The sequence below is a fragment of the Myxine glutinosa genome, chromosome 13 (genome assembly GCF_964187855.1).
Source record: "Myxine glutinosa chromosome 13, kmMyxGlut1.1, whole genome shotgun sequence".
NCBI lineage: Eukaryota > Metazoa > Chordata > Myxini > Myxiniformes > Myxinidae > Myxine > Myxine glutinosa.
The window spans coordinates 23,937,587-23,954,857 of record NC_136273.1 but is presented as its reverse complement, the minus strand read 5'-3'; the positions used below and the strand labels follow the sequence as shown (position 1 = coordinate 23,954,857).

At 47.9% G+C, this 17,271-nt stretch overlaps 1 protein-coding gene across 1 annotated transcript in view; it reads left to right on the top strand.

Annotated features, from left to right (window-relative positions):
- The window catches only part of LOC137438726 (uncharacterized), a 230,457-nt gene that overhangs the window by 149,316 nt on the left and 63,870 nt on the right, over positions 1 to 17,271 (top strand). The window contains exons 27-28 of the mRNA XM_068134015.2: positions 7,567 to 7,620; positions 15,693 to 15,746. Coding sequence (XP_067990116.2) covers positions 7,567 to 7,620; positions 15,693 to 15,746 — 108 coding nt within the window. The remainder of the gene's footprint in view (positions 1 to 7,566; positions 7,621 to 15,692; positions 15,747 to 17,271) is intronic.

Genomic DNA, 17,271 nt, shown 5'->3' with positions numbered 1-17,271 from the left:
GTCTATTCAATGATGCAAACTTTGTTTCACCATACGTGTACTGTTCCTCAGCACCTGCCATCAGTTTCTCGACAGAGGAGAGTTTTGGTTTCGTTACAAAGGTTGTATAGTCAGTTTGCCCTATGGCCATTTGGCATACAAAACAAAGTCCGAAATCTACTGACTTCTCAATCTTCCTGGGTGGTGAGTCACTCATCTTGAAGGTAGGTGTAATTTTCTAGACACTCTTGAACTGTCGTCGGTCCTGCAAAGATAGATACTACTATTCAGATTCACATTTCGTCAACACAGTCAAAACCAGACCTTAACTAGATGGTGGAAACTTAATTAACCGATTTCATGCCGGCCGACCCCACTTTGGCTGGTATATGTCCACTATTTTATTTTCCTTGCATTTTTCTGTAAAAACAATGGCAGAAATGGCTTCCTTGGGTCTGAAAACATATAAAAGGACATATTATTCATGTTTATATGATATCTAGATACAAAGATATGCACAAAAGTGTATTTTCCAAATTTTACGGCGGCCATCTTGGATTTCTTCGAATTACTACCTATTAGACGTAAAAGAAAAAATGGAACCCTATTTTTTTTACATCTCTATAATATTCTGAAGTAGAATCCATTGCTAAATCAATTTTAACAAACAAAAAACACAAACAATATTGTTATGACATATGGGCCTGCACTAATAGGTGGCAATAGTAACAATTATATGAAGATGTCTATGTTAGAGGTAATTGTACATTTGTAGTGTGGGTTGGTGTAATTGTGTATTTTATTTGCTGTGAGATTGAGACGGAAAATGTCAAGATGTCGTGATGGCAATCCGTAAAAGGATTGTGGTGTCATTCCTTCCTACCTAATCTGGTTGTTTTTTGGGGATTCCATCCCGACATCTTTTTTCATTTTTATGAAATGTTTTTTCCTGACTTGTTTAACTCTTATTTTTCCCTATGTGGATATCAATGACGTCATCATCCAGTAAACTATTTTGAGGGGGCGTTTACATGGGGAAGCCCCCGACCCCCATCTCCTCAGCGATATATCTCACTGCAGATGAGATTCCCTAATTCCCTTATCTCCCGTCCAATATTCTCATCCTTTCTGTCTCCACTCAGAAATTATGCCGCCCTGTTGGCCTTCACTTTTTGAGTCATCTATTTATTTTGTATGCCAACATGGTGGAATTTTTCTTTACCCTCTTTTGTTTCTCTACTCCTCTACTCTTCCCTTCTATTTTATCCCCATACTCCTATATCATCCCAATCTTCCTTCCCATCTCTCCCAAACTCCGCTCACCTCCTTTCCTTTCCATCCTCCATTCTCTTATTTTCCTCAATTTACTTCCTTCCTGTACGTACCCAATAAAGAGATACCTCCATTCCTATCCTCTTCCCTTCTGTTCCTTTTCTCAATGTTTGCATTTCCAATTTACTTCCTGTCCCCCACTCTTACCCTGTGTATGTGTAATAAATAGATGCATCATAAAGGGATCACAGGATCACATCTATTTTCATGAGGAGGATGTACTGCATGATTGCTTGAATAATAGTACACGTACAGTATATGGTAAGGTGAATTTAGAATTAGCTTTTCAATAACCAGTATGACCCCCTGTGATCCTCAATGAAAGAATCAATTCCTTCATAAATTACGAATTTTGTCGGACCTTGCAATCCACGAGGCCTTGCAATCCCTGACAGACTTGATGACAGACAACAAGTTTTATGGGAGAGTTTCTCACTCTGCACATGTGTAAATCTTGTTCAACATGTTGTGGTGTATTGTGGTTGTATTATTTTTTAATCTGATTAATAATAAAATTGTTGGGCTACGGGTACAATACTCAAAATTCAATGTGGCTTCCTTCCATTTGAATCATTACCCTCGCCAGAGGAGAGGATATTGCATTTGAGTCTGTTTGTTTGTCTGTCTGTCTGTCTGTCTGTTTGTCCGCACAGAATAAATATGATTTTCTCTGCAACCGTTGGTCCGATTGACAGGAAATTTTCACCATAGGTGCAACTCCACCTGTAGAATTTTTTAATGATAATTATGACATCATAGGTAATGTGGTTTGGCCGCCATCTTGGAAAACCCGAAAAACTTTGCACCTCTATATCTCCAAAAGCGCTGAATAGAAAAAATGGAGACATGGCTCATTGTAAAGAACTCTCCATGGGGAATAAAATATGTTAATGATGATGTCATAGGTGCCTCCATTATGACGTCATAATTCGACAAGTACAAAACTTCGTCCAATCAAGATGAAATTTCTTGAGCGCCATGTCGGCATAAACTGGTGGAGAAAAAAAAAGAATGATGACGTCATCGGTCACGTAGTTCGGCCGCCATCTTGGAAAAACCGAAAAACGTTGCACCTATATATCTCCGAAAGGGCTGAATAGAAAAAATTGAGACATGGCTCATTGTAAAGAACTCTCCATGGGGAATAAAATATGTTAATGATGATATCATAGGTGCCTCCATTATGACGTCATAATTCGACAAGTATAAAACTTCATCTGATCAAGCTTAAATTTCTTGAGCATAATTTAGGTATAAATTAGTTCAGAAAAAATGATGACGTCATCGGCCACGTGGTTCGGCCGCCATATTTGTTTTAACACAAAAGCCTTCAAAAACCACTGAAAATACATCCTGGCGAGGGGTTGCAATCTCTGATCGATCTTTTTCTTGTTCTAATTGTTTCAGCCAATATTGGGCTAGGCTGGATGGCTTTATTACCACTGGCACCTTTTTCATTCTTGTTAATGATAACAAAAACATTCGATAATAAAAGGCATCGCTTTTGAAGGCTTACAACTTCAATATATAGTAGCTTTTCAGCATATCATTTTGTACACATTTGATCGGGCGGCCATTTTTTCCCGTCCCATCCCTACATAGTACTATCATACTCCATGATATTATAAAGCTCAAAGGTGGTGCTGTGGCAAAAAGTGTATAGGCCATCAAAAAGCTTTTTCCACCAGCTATAGGTAAAATAGCTACACCTATGTGGCAAATGGGTGACAGATTGAACTCAGTCTCGCAAGTCAGTCAATCCAAGAGATCAAATACTTTGAAATAAAAACGTCCAGCTTTCAATTCACATGGGGCCAGTGTGGAGGGTCTGCCTAATCCAGCATGAACACATCCAACAGATCTCTTCTAGTTGATGATAGACTAATATAATTAAGAGGAAGGATCTGAAGGAATAAATTGCAACTTCAGAGAACTTAGCAAGGTTATAAGAAGAGAGCAATTTTTAGTAGGTAGAGAAATCAACAGCACAGCAGGAGTATGATTCATTATCCATAACAAATGGACAATGTAAATAAGTGAAGTATATGAAAGTAAAGATCATCTAAGTACTGTATATACACCAACTTCAGCATAGGAAGATGATGAAGTGGAAAATTGATGATAAACCTCAGGAATATTAAAAACATGAATCCCACTATATTAAATATGGCAATTCTCTGTATGTGTGTCTGTCTGATAATCGTATAAAAAAAACATGGCTGGGCCGATTTTCACCAGGATCAGGTCATGGGTACAACCTCCCTCCCTCATCGCCGACTTACGATTTTCACCTGTACACGTCCCACAGTGCAATTCGTTTACTGAGCAGGTGTTTCTAGTTTAATAAAGAAGTGACTTCAACACAAATGTTAGACAAAAGCAAGATTGATGTAGTTATAAACTTTGGTACAGGTACAAAGAATGACAGAGGAGACAGACTCGTTAGCCATGCCAATTCGCATTGGGACAGGAGAGACTATTATAATCGGTCTGTGACAATGAGTGTGTGAGTTCACACACACATCCACTCTAATATCGATCGCTCCTCAGATCTTCTGTAATCAACATAGCCCGAAGAGGCACTGCTTTGATAAATGCTCAACCTTGTTGAATTTGTCATCAGCAGCAAAATAAAATAATGAACACATTATTTAAGACTAAAATGGCACTCAGTAGGGCGCATACCTCTTCCAGGCTGAAGAGTTTATGTTTTGTATCCCAACGATAGGCCGGATCTGAATCCGGACCTCAACCAAAATCGAATCGGCTTGTTCGTGGCTCCGACCCAATTCATCCACCAAGTTTTGTCATAACTTGTCCATAACCTTCTTAAATATCATGTTGTATACCGCTTTTTGGTTATTCTTGGGACCTGGTGTTGTTGGTGTTGGTGTAGCGGCTAGGTTGCCGGCTTAGGATCCTGGGTTCGAATCCCGGTCGATCGCTGAATGAACGCCAGGGGGGTTGACTCAGCCTGTCATCCTTCCGAGGTCGGCTATTTGAGTACCAGTTCACTGGTAATTCCCTGTTTGTCGTTAAAGGCGGCAAAAAGGGTTGGCGTCAGGAAGGGCATCCGGCCGTAAAACATTGCTTCAAAAAGGGGACCGAAAAACAACAACAACCACGGTTCCCGAAAAAGGCCAACCCCCGCTTTGCGGGGAAAAATGGCCTCTAAAGGTGGTTTTTGTTTTTTTTTTATACCGCTTTTCGCCCGATCTCTCAATGGTGAAGAATCACTTAGAAATTAAATGATTATTGTATCCAAATCCATATTCAGATCGTCACCAAAATCGAATCGATTTGTCCTAGGCACAAACCCAACCTGTCCACAAAGTTTCGTCCGAATCCGTCCACAATCTTTTCAGATATTGTGCAGTTTTTCGTTTTGGCCCCATCTCTCAATGGTAAAGAATCACTTTTATTAAATCCTAGTATCCTGATCTGGATCTTCACCAAAATCTTGTAAATTCGTTCATGTCATGTCCACCAAGTTTCGTACAAATCCATTCAAAACCTTTTGAGATATTGCACTATATTAACGTTTTTGGGCCTATCACACAATGGTGAAGAACCACTTTAAAAATCACCTGATCTGGATACAGACCTGGATCTTCACCAAATATAATCATTTTGTTCTTGTCACATACGCTACCTCTCTGCCAAATTTTGTCCGAATCTGTCCACAACTTTTTGAGATTTTTGCTCACAAACAAACAGACAGATAAGGGTGAAAACATACCCTCCATCCAGCTTAGGTGGTGGAGGTAACTATTTTGGGGGGAGGTGCGGGGTGAACAAGAAGATCCCATTTTGGGCAAAAAACGAACAATAAATTAGAAATCAAGACCAAATACTTTAATGACCAGAAGGATTATATGAATATCTCTACTACAGTGAGCTCTACTACAATAATATAGATGAGCTACTACACACAACTGAATCAGTGCTCAAAATTACGACTTTGGAAGCGAAACATGCATTGGAAATATATAAAGAGGAAGGGCATGAAGACCTGGCAATGTATCCTCATAGATACTATCCTGGAAGGGGATGAAATAATGACAAAGGAACTTGACAGCATGGATTCAGCAAGGAAGAGTTCCACCACGATTGCAGGAAGTCAACATGTTTTTGTTTTTTTGTTGTTTTTTTGTATACAGAATCGAGGCTCGTGAAAGAGCTAAAATTTATCACAAAAAAAAATCAAACAGACAAACAAAATGTATAAAAGAGGGAGCGGTAGACAAGATGGGGAGAGAAGGGGAAGCACACAAACACAACATTTGAGAGCAGGGACATCGGGAGATGTGTGGGAGGGAGAGGCTTGGGGGGAGGAGGCGTGGGAAGGGGGTTTTAGAGGCGTGGGAAGGGGGAGGGGTGAGAGACGTATAAAACGCAAGGACACCAAGGACTTCCAGGAAAGAAGTTGGTATTTCAAAAAAGTGGATTTAGGGTGAAATTAGCGTGGATAGAAAAGATGAAGGTTTTGGATGGGGGAAGATAAGAGATGGTGGTGAACAGCTGTTTTAAAGACCTGGAGGGAGGAGTGGGATTGAAGAGAGTGAGGGAGTTTGTTCCAGAGGCGGGAGAAAAGAGGAGTGAAGGTGAGCAGAGAGTCTTGATTTTGGCAGTTTAACCATAAGAGGGTTGCAGGCAGATCTTGTGCGACCTGTAGGAATATTTGGGGGACAGAGCCCAGAGAGAGCTGGGGGAGCAAGGCCAGAGAGGAGTCGGTAGAAGACGGAAAGACCACCAACCTGCCTGCGGTGAGTAAGTGAAAGGCCCTCAGAGGTAGCTTCCTCGCAGGAGATTCCAATGATTCTGAACGCTTTGGTTTCAACAGCGTGAAGATGAGCTAGACGTGAGGCAGGAGCACCAGCCCAGAGGGGAGAGCAGTATTCCATTGAGCTGCAGATGAAAGCCTTGTATGTGGTGAGGAGCTCAGGTGTGCCAAGGAAGGACCCCACGACGGAGGATGCCCACACATCTCCCGACTGGCTTTGGAGGCCAGCTTGGAAATGTGGTTTTCCCAGGAAAGATAGATCTCATAGAGAAAGGAGACAAAATTATTCTTAAGAACTATCTTCTTATCAGCTTAGTGTCAAATATCTACAAACTCTTCATGAGTCTTCAGCAATAGAATGGAATATACTTCAGACAGCATCCAGCCATGAGAGAAAGCACGATTGAGAATGGAGTAAGTACTCCACCATGGATCGCATGCATATACTAAATCAATTGAAATAATAATAATGCTAATAATTCAACAAGCCTCTGCGTTGCACTTGCAGCCTATGAAAAGGAATTTGATTCAGTAGAATTGCAGGCAGTATTAGAAGCACTGCACCACCAAGGAATTTTAAACAAATACATTACAATAATGAAAGACATGACCGCAGCAGAATTCATCACTCGATTAAGACAGGTTGATAAAGACAACGGAAAGATAAGAACGAGAAATAGGTCGTGCAAATACTTGCAAAATCCCGAAAATAAGTTGTTGACCTTTGGCCTATGTTGACCTCAAAAAAAATTGGTGGTTGAATTCAGTTACCGGATATGCAAATCCTGTTCAAATTCCAAGTCGATCGGATGAAAATTGAGGATTTTAGAAATTTGGCTTATGTTGTCCTGGAAAATAATTGATGGTTGAATTCAGTGACATGATATGCAAATCCTCTTCAAATGTCAAATAAATCAGATGAAAATTGACAATTTTAGAAATTGAGCCTATGGTGACCTTTTGGCCTAGGTTGACCTCAAAAAGAATTGGTGCTTGAATTCAGTGACCATATATCTAAAACCTCTTCAAATTCCAAGTCCATCAGAAGAAAATAAAGGATTTTAGAAATTTGACAAAGTTGTTGACCTTTTGACCTCAAAATCAATAGGCTTCTTCCTTATGACCAACTCTACCATTTGGTGAAGCTTCATAAGGATCGGTTTAAAATTGTGCCAATTTCCCAAGTCATAAAGACCAACCAATATACTTGAGAAATCTGATTTTCGCAAGTAATAAAGGGCTAAGGCAGGGAGGGAGATACAAGTAATTTTCTCTCAAACTGCAGCTCTGATATAAATTACAATCGCTATTTAAAATCGCTAGACGACTTGTCAGTATGTACATTTAATATGTATCGAACTTGAATCAAAAAGTAAATAATTTGAGAATGTAAGAAAACAATTGTGGTTGTGTACTTGCTTCTCAGCCCTTCACCTGATGCTCCATTGTTTGTTTGTTTTCCTTATTTGCAGGGTCACTTTGGGCCACCAGGAGATCAAGGGCTTTCAGGTCCATCCGGACCACCAGTGAGTGTGTTCCTTTGTGCACAGAGACTATGAGATGAGATTATTTGGAGAATTGTGTGAGGAACCTAAGCTGTGCATCAATCTCTGATTTATTGTTTACTGATGATACAAGGTGTTTCATAAAAAAACGCATCGCAAATTTGTTTTTATACTTTTTTAATTTTTCATTGAAACAACATGAAAATTGTACATAAGAATCTTTGTAATATGGAGAATAAAGCATCACACAAAAATGAAACTAGTGATTTCAGAAAACAGTTCACAAAACATGTCATAAATGGCTGCCTGCTGCAGCAGGCACAATTGGATCCTTCTGGTGAAGTTGTCGATAAGTCGGATGCGTTCCTGAACTGAAATAGCTTTGATGTTGGTGGCAATATTGCATTTTTGAGGCTGTCAATTGTCTGAGATCCCCCCAGTGCACTCTATCCTTCTGGTATACCCAAAGATAGAAGGCAGGTGGTTTGATGTCTGGAGAATGGGGCGCCCATTCAACATCTGTCCGAGAGATTATTTGATCACTGAATTTCTGTTGTAGCCACTGTATTGTTCTGTTGGAAGTGTGATGTGTGGCCTCATCTTGCTGTGGATGTGCACAGAATGATGTGCCATCATTGCACAGATGTGGCGCTTACTCGCTAATGCAACCTGGAACTTCTGGATAACTCTCAATTACCATTCAGTGGTTACAGTTACCGATTTCCCTTCTTCATCTTGAAACCGGAAAGGCCCAATGATGCCAGATTTGCTTATGGCAACCCATGCAGTGCATTTCTGGCTGTGCAACAGTCTTTCAGGAACTTCATCAGAAGAACTAGAACCTCAAAACACGTTTTTGGAGTTAACATGACCACTTAAAATATAGTGAGTCTCGTCAGAAATCCACACATTACTCAGAAAATTTGGATCCTGACGCATTTTTCCTCAAACCATTCAGACATCGTCACACGAAGTTGTTTATCATTGTCTTGTAGGAGCTGTGCTCCCACGTCAATCGGAAGAATGGACGCGACAAAAAGCTGGAATTCGTCCGAGTTTCTTTATTGTCACAAAACAACTCGGGTACTCTGAAAAGCCAGTTTATCGGGCAGCAATATATATACACACCTTATCCCGGAGCGTTTGCCCGGGAAAGGCGAGAGGGGGCGTGGCCGGGCGTCCTGGCCGCGGCCTGGCAAGTCGAGAGCGGGCATGCCCGGGCATGCCCGGGCGTCCCGGACGCGGCCTGGCAAGTCGAGAGCGGGCGTGGCCGGGCATGCCCGGGCGTCCCGGCCGAGGCCTGGCAAGTTGAGCGCGGGCCTGCCCGGGCGTCCTGGACGAGCCCGGTATGGTGATCGCTCCGCGTCCTTGGTAGGTGCAAGGCGATTGTGTAAACCCAGCGGTAGCCGCTACACACGTCCCCCCAGAATCGACTTGCACCGGCAGGGTCAATTCGAGGGGGGTCCTGATGACCCGGCCGAAGCGACCCCTGGCGGGTCGTGGGGGGGGGGGGGGTCCGTTGTGGTGGTGGGCGGTCGAGTGGGGGGCACCGTGGACGGGGGGCGGCCTCGCCGCGGCGGAAGGGCCAACCGTGGCGGTTGGTCGATGTCCACTTGCGCCGGCTTGAGGCGGTCCACCGCAATCCGGTCCGACCTGCCGCGGATGTCGATGACGAACGACTTGTCGTCCCGTCGCAGGACCCGGAAGGGCCCGTCATACGGCGGCCGGAGTGGCCCCCGATGTGCGTCATGACGCACAAAAATGTACTCCGCTGTGCGAAGCGCTGGGGGGACGTAGGACTGGGGGTCACCGTGGTGGGATGTTGGCACGGGGGCAAACCGTCGGGCGGCCTCCTGGAGGTCCGAGCGCTGGTGAGCTGCGGACCAGGGACTGGTAGCGTCGGGCACGAATTCGCCCGGGACGCGTAGCGCCTGGCCGTAGACAAGCTCGGCGGTGGATGCCCGGAGGTCCTCCTTGGGGGCTGTGCGGAGGCCCAAAAGGACCCACGGCAGCCGGTCGGCCCAACCGCCGTCTTGAAGGCCGGCCATGAGCACGGCCTTCATGGAGCGGTGGAATCGCTCGCACAACCCGTTGGCTTGGGGGTGGTAGGCCGCAGTACGGTGGAGCTTGACCCCCAGGTTGCGGGCGACCGCGCCCCACAGCTCGGAGGTGAACTGCGGTCCGCGGTCTGACGAGATGTCCGCCGGTGCGCTGAAGCGGGCGACCCAGGTGGCGATGAAAGCCTGCGCCACGTCGGCGGTGGTGGTGGAGATGAGGGGAACGGCCTCCGGCCACCTGGTGGTCCTGTCCACCATGGTGAGCAGGTGTGTGAACCCCCGTGATAGGGGGAGGGGGCCCACCAGATCCACGTTGACGTGGTCGAAACGTCGTTCGGGCACGGTGAAAGGTGCCAGCGGGGCCTGGGTGTGTCGGTGGACCTTGGCCTGTTGGCAGGCTGTGCAGGTGCTGGTCCAATCGCGGACGTCCCGTCGAAGGCCGTGCCAGACGAATCGCGCCGACACCAGCTTCTGGGAAGCTTTCCGGCCCGGGTGGGAAAGGCCGTGGAGGGAGGCGAAGATGCGGCGTTGCCAGGTAACGGGCACGATGGGGCGAGGCTGGCCTTGGGAGACGTCGCAGAGCAGGACAGTGTCCGCGAAGGGGATGTCGGCCAGGCGGAGGCCCGTGTCCGCCGCCCGGAGGGCTTGCACCGTGGTGTCGGTGGTTTGGTCCGCCGCCATAAGCGCGAAGTCCACGCCGAGGTGGACCGCGTTCGCGCTGGCCCGAGAAAGACAGTCGGCCACGGCGTTGTTTTTACCGGCGACGTGCCGGATGTCCGTGGTAAACTCCGACACGGCGGAGAGGTGGCGCTGTTGGCGGGCCGACCACGGCTCCGTGACCTTGGCCATTGCGTAAACCAACGGCTTGTGGTCGACGAACGCCGTGAAGTGTCGGCCCTCCAGGAGGTGGCGGAAATGGCGAACGGCCAGGTGTAGACCGAGGAGCTCACGGTCAAACGTGCTGTATTTGAGCTCGTTCGGCCGGAGCTGCCGGCTGAAAAAAGCGAGTGGCTGCCAAACCCCGTTCACCCATTGCTCATGTACGGCGCCCACCGCGTAGTCGGAGGCATCCGTGGTGAGGGCGATGGGAGCGTTGAGCACCGGGTGAGCGAGCAGGGTTGCGTCGGCGAGGGCCCGCTTTGAGCTTTGGAAGGCCGCGTCCATTGCTGCGGACCAGACAATGTCGTGCTTGGCCGGCTTGCCCCGGAGGGCTTCGTAGAGGGGCCGCATGAGTGGAGCAGCGCGGGGCACGAAGCGGTGATAGAAATTCACCATTCCCAGGAATTCCTGCAGGGCCTTTATGGAGCGGGGACGCGGAAACGTGGTGATGGCCTCGACCTTGGTTGGCAGCGGCACGGCCCCGTTCTTGGTGATGTGGTGGCCCAAAAAATCAACGGCCGTCGTGCCGAAGTGGCATTTGGCCGGGTTGACGATGAGGCCGTGCTCGCTGAGGCGCCCGAACTGTGTTCGGAGGTGGAGGAGGTGCTCGGCCCGGGACGTGCTGGCGACGAGGATGTCGTCCAGGTAAACGAAGAGGAACGGCAGGTCACGCAGCACGCCGTCCATCAAGCGCTGGAACGCCTGAGCCGCGTTCTTGAGGCCAAACGGCATCCGTAGGAATTCGAATAAGCCGAACGGCGTGATGACGGCCGTTTTAGGGACGTCGGCCGCCCTGACAGGTACCTGGTGATATCCCCGTATGAGATCGATTTTTGAAAAAATGACCCGTCCTGCCAGACGGGCGGAGAAGTCTTGGATGTGCGGGATCGGATACCTGTCGGGGGTGGTAGCGTCGTTAAGGCGGCGGTAATCGCCACATGGGCGCCAGCCGCCCCCTGGCTTTGGGACGATGTGTAGTGGCGAAGCCCACACGCTATCAGAGCGCCGCACGATGCCGAGGTGTTCCAAAGCGTCGAACTCGGCTTTGGCCACGGCGAGCTTGGCTGGGTCGAGGCGGCGGGCTCTGGCGTAGACCGGCGGGCCCGTGGTTGGTATGTGGTGCTCGATCCCATGTCGTACTGCGACGGCCGAAAACGTCGGCCGCGTGAGGGCCGGGAACTCCGTGAGCAGGCGAGCAAACTCGTTTGCCGCCGGGAGGGCGCATGCCAGCTCGGTCGGAGCGGAGCTGCTCAATGTGCATACCAGGGAGATGAAGGTCTCGGCGTTGATGAGGCGACGCCGTTGGACGTCCACCAGCAGTCCGTGTGCGCAGAGGAAGTCGGCGCCTAGCAGAGCCATGGGCACGTTTGCGGTTACAAACGTCCAAGTAAAGCGTTGGCCGCCGAAGCAGAGGGTGACGTTGCGCGGGCCGAAGGTGCGGATGGCCGATCCGTTGGCCGCAACCAAGGAGGGGCTGCAAACCGCGGACTGCCTGTCCTGATCAGAGGCGGGTATGACGCTCAGTTGGGCGCCGGTGTCGCACAGGAAGCGCCGTCCGGACGCTTTGTCCATGATGAAAAGTAAGTTGCCCGTGTGGCCGGCGCTCATGGCTGGTAATGAACGCCGGCCCGGCCGTTTCCCGGCCTGCTGAAGGTGCACGGGGGTCGGCATGTCCGGGCCTTCTGTCCGAACCTGGCATGATAGTAACACCACGCTTGGTAAGGTGGAGGCCCCGGTCGTCGTGCTGGAGGTGGTCGGCTCGGCGTAGCGGCCGCCAATTGCGTCGGCAGTTCGGTCGTCGACCGTGCCGGGTGCTTGGGCGCCATGGGCGTTGCGTCGGACGGCGGTGGGCCCCAGGTCGCTGCTGCAATGCGTTGGCCTGCCGCGGAGATCTTGTCGGCTTCCCTGGCGAGGGCACGGGGATCCGTGATCGTCGTGCTTGCCAGGGCGAAGCGTACCAGGCTAGGCAGCTGACGGAGGAACAGGAATGCCGGAGAGTGCTCGCCGAGCAGCGAAAGCATGTAGTCCATTCGCTCGGACGGGCGCGTGTCGCCGAGCTCGGGCAGGTCGAGCAGGCGCCGTGCGCGTTCCGCCGGTGGGAGGGCGAAAGCGTCGAGGAGGAGCTTTTTAATCGCGCCGTATTTGTCAGCGGCTGGCGGGCTTTCGAGGAGGCTCACGGTGCGGGCCGCGGTGGCTGAACCGAGCGCTGCTACCACATGGTGGAAGCGGGTGTCGTCGGCCGTGATGCCTCGCAGGGCGAACAGGGAGTCCGCCTGGGCGAACCAAACCGCCGCGTGAGCCTCCCAGAAGGTAGGCAGTTTAAGGGCAACTGCCGTGTCCATGTCGGTAGGTCACCAATGTAGGAGCTGTGCTCCCACGTCAATCGGAAGAATGGACGCGACAAAAAGCTGGAATTCGTCCGAGTTTCTTTATTGTCACAAAACAACTCGGGTACTCTGAAAAGCCCATTTATCGGGCAGCAATATATATACACACCTTATCCCGGAGCGTTTGCCCGGGAAAGGCGAGAGGGGGCGTGGCCGGGCGTCCTGGCCACGGCCTGGCAAGTCGAGGGCGGGCATGCCCGGGCGTCCCGGACGCGGCCTGGCAAGTCGAGAGCGGGCGTGGCCGAGCGTGCCCGGGCATGCCCGGGCGTCCCGGCCGAGGCCTGGCAAGTTGAGCGTGGGCCTGCCCAGGCGTCCTGGACGAGCCCGGCATGGTGATCGCTCCGCGTCCTTGGTAGGTGCAAGGCGATTGTGTAAACCCAGCGGTAGCCGCTACAGTCTGTTAGTTTTTGCTTCACTTGTATGCGATATAGTTACATTTTTAGTTCCCCCTTCAGAATTATTGGTGCACTTGATGAAGATAAGTTTAATTCTTGAGATCGACTATGCAGCAATTTCCTGGGGCCCCTCAAAACTGCTTCATGGACCGTTTCAATATTTCCTCATGATCTTGCAGTCAACGGGCGACCAGACCTTGAGCAATTAAGATTTTGTACTGTTCCGTGGTGGGACGTAAACCTCTTCATCAATCGAGAAATAGCAGACTTATCTGGGACTAATTCAGTCTCGAACTTCTCTCTGAATCGTGCTCGAGTCTGTTTAAATGACTTTCTGGCAAAGTAGGACAACACAATAAAGATCCTTTGTTCAATTGTCCATGCCACTTTCAATATTAACAGTATGACTCTCTGATGTTTGCAGTTTTTCATCCAAACGATGCTTCATACAAACCTGCTATAGAAAAAAAAAATTGTATTAAAAAATAACTAATTCACATAACTTTAATAGGGTTGCGTTTTTATGAAAGACCCTGTATCTTGGTTGTTTCTCACCCATAGTTCCGAGCAGCACCTCGGTTAAACTTACCTTCCATTCACAACCTTGCTAGAGAAAACAATAGTAAGAGCATGAACTTAAGAGTCCTTAACCAGGCTTGCATTTACTTTTCCTAATGGGAATCTTACTATAATTCACCAAATGTCTGTCTGTCTGTTCGAAGGTACCGTAAAAACTGCTGAACCGATCGCAAAGATATTTTGGGTGGGTAATCCTGGGACCCCTGGGAGTAAAATAGGCTATTTAGTTTTCCCAATTTCAGCTTTGCTCTCCAGCATTCTCAGGCTTGGACTCCCGCATAACATTCGCGTTCGCATAATGTTCATTGTGACGATGTTTTCATTGTGACGATCTTACTATAATTCACCAAATGTCCGTCTGTCTGTCTGTTCGAAGGTACCATAAAAACTGCTGAACCGATCGCAAAGATATTTTGGGTGGGTAATCCTGGGATCTCCAGGAGTAAAATAGGCTATTTAGTTTTCCCAATTTCAGCTTTGGTCTCCAGCATTCTCAGGTTTGGACTCCCGCATAACATTCGCGTTCGCATAACGTTCATTGTGACGATGTTCTCATTGTGACGATGTTGTAACGATGTATGTGTTCACGGTTGTGTTTGACGTGACTGTGTGAACGCAATTTCGTCATGTTTTTCGTTTCGTAATCCTTTAATGAACGTTTAATGTTTAATGAACGTTTAATGTTTAATGAACGTTTAATGCCCTTCGATGTCCGGGACCGCACGCGCGCTACACTGGACGGGCCAGCGTGTACCTTGCCCTTCGCCATCAGGCTCGGGTAAACCGCTGAGCCCCATCCGTGATGGGGACTGGGGCTTGAGAAAGTGTCCCACGAACGAGGAATTCCCAGTAAGCGCGAGTCATCAGCGTTGATTAAGTCCCTGCCCTTTGTACACACCGCCCGGCGCGACTACCGATCGGACGGTTTGATGAGATCCTCGGATCAGCCCCTGCACGGGCCGTTTTCGGCTCGTGCCGGTGCACCAAAAAGATGAGCGAACTTGACTGTCTGGAGGAAGTAAAAGTCGTAACAAGGTTTCCGTCGGTGAACCTGCGGAAGGATCATTATCGGGACAACATGACAGCGAGCGAGACGTGAGACGTACGTGGTACGTGATCGTCCATGTACTGTTTAGCCATGTACTGTTTAGATTTTGATGATTTGCGTGTGATATGATTCAACGGATGTTTATATGAATCGTTTAAAATAAAAAGCCTTCAATTTCTGATATTTTACCTTTTCATTTGGGCTTCCCAATTGAAGCCCCGCCCGTAGATCGGGTACTGTTGCTAGTTTATTTAATTATGCAAAGTGAGTTATACATGATCATAAAGTTTATAGATCAGTTAGTGCAGGATGAATATAAAGAGTATTTTATTATCCTGGTGTATAAACTGTTCAATCCCTGAATTATCTTTTATTCTCCAACAAATCAATCTGCTGGATAAACAAGTTGATTACTTTCTTCAAAGTAGGCCGCAACAAACATTTGCAATTAGCAGTTGTCAATGCAGTACTTTGTTGGTCATCATTGCAAACACGATTGACTATTATTGTAAGGGCGAATCTTGCAAATAGTTTTTGTAGGGTTCACCTGACTGCACCTGGATGGGTTTGAGGGTAGAGGAGTAGCAGTTGACACCCAAATCCTATCCAGGTTCCTCCTGATGACTCCATCTTTGTCTTTATGTGTTCCCCCTGATACTCCAGTGCTGTATTTCGGCAGTTGTTTGATTGGTTTGTGCATGAACATTTAACTATGTTTTCTAATTGGAATGCTTTGGCCATGTCTCAGGGACGTCCTGGTCTGCCCGGAGGAAGAGGTAGCCTTGGCACCAAGGGTCGTCGGGTGAGCCTATGATCTGCTCTTATATATTTCCTTTTTACAAGTGCCTGATAAATACAAAAACAATAGGAACTAGAACTGCCACTTTAAAACTCCTGGCAGTGATGTTCGGTTTACTTGCACCCACTTTTGATACAACCCCAATTTTGATACAACCCCACTTTTGATACAACCCCACTTTTGATACAACCCCACTTTCATTGGACATGCTTTGACACAACCGCCTTGGATACAACCCCGATACACATACACACACACACACACACACATACACACATCCCCAGACCCCCCGCCTACCCCCCCCCCCCCCCCCCACACACACCCCCACACACACACCCCCACACAAACACACGCACACATCCCCCCACCCCACCACCCACACCCAACACACACACGCACACACACACATATCCACACACACACACACATCAACATCCCCCCCCCCCCCCCCCACATACACACACACACACACACATGCATACACACATCCCCAGACCCCCTGCCCCCCCCCCCACACACACACTCCCACACACACACCCCACACAAACACATGCACACATCCCCCCACCCCATCCCCCCCCCCCCAACACACACACACACACACCACCCCCAACACACACACACACACACACACACACATATCCACACACAACACACACACATATCCACACACACACATACATATCACCATCCCCCCCCCCCCCCCCCCAAACACACACACACACACACCACCCCCAACACACACACACACACACACACATATCCACACACAACACACACACATATCCACACACACACACACACACACACACACACATCCCCACACTTTACAACAACACCGCTTTCACGTTATTATTATTTTTCTCCATCAATTTATCATGAGATGATGCTCAAAAAATTTCATCCTGATCGGATGAAGTTTTGTACTTGTCGAATTATGATGTCATAATGGAGGCACATATGACATAATTCACCAGACTTATTCTCCATGGATAGTTCTTTGCAATGAGATATGTCTCAATCGTTTCTACTCAGCACTAAAGTAGATAGTGAGATGTAAAAAATTTCGGTTTTCCCAAGATGGCGGCCGTACCATGTGACCTGTGATGTCATAATTACCCTCAAAAGATTATTCATGCCCAGGCGCACCTATGGTGAAAATTTATTGTCAATCCGTGCAATGATTGCAGAAAAAGCGATTTTTAAAAGAAAATAAACCTGAAAATTGCAGAGCCAGAATTATTTATTTAGTCTGAGAAGCCAACTGAGGTTTCTTCTTCCTCAGCCTCTCACAACTCTGTCAAATGCGATCGAGTTTTAAAAAAAAGTCAGAATTTGACCAAATCTGTTTCATTCGTTTGTTAATACACCTCAGCCATTGACAAATCTTAAATTAGAATTTTATTTGAGGTTAAAATGAACGCAAGAGATCGTGTCCAACAATGCTTTCAGTCTGTACATGTGATAAATAATTAAATCCGCACACTCGAAGCCTCTTCTTCTTCACGCAATAACAACTTCTAGCTTC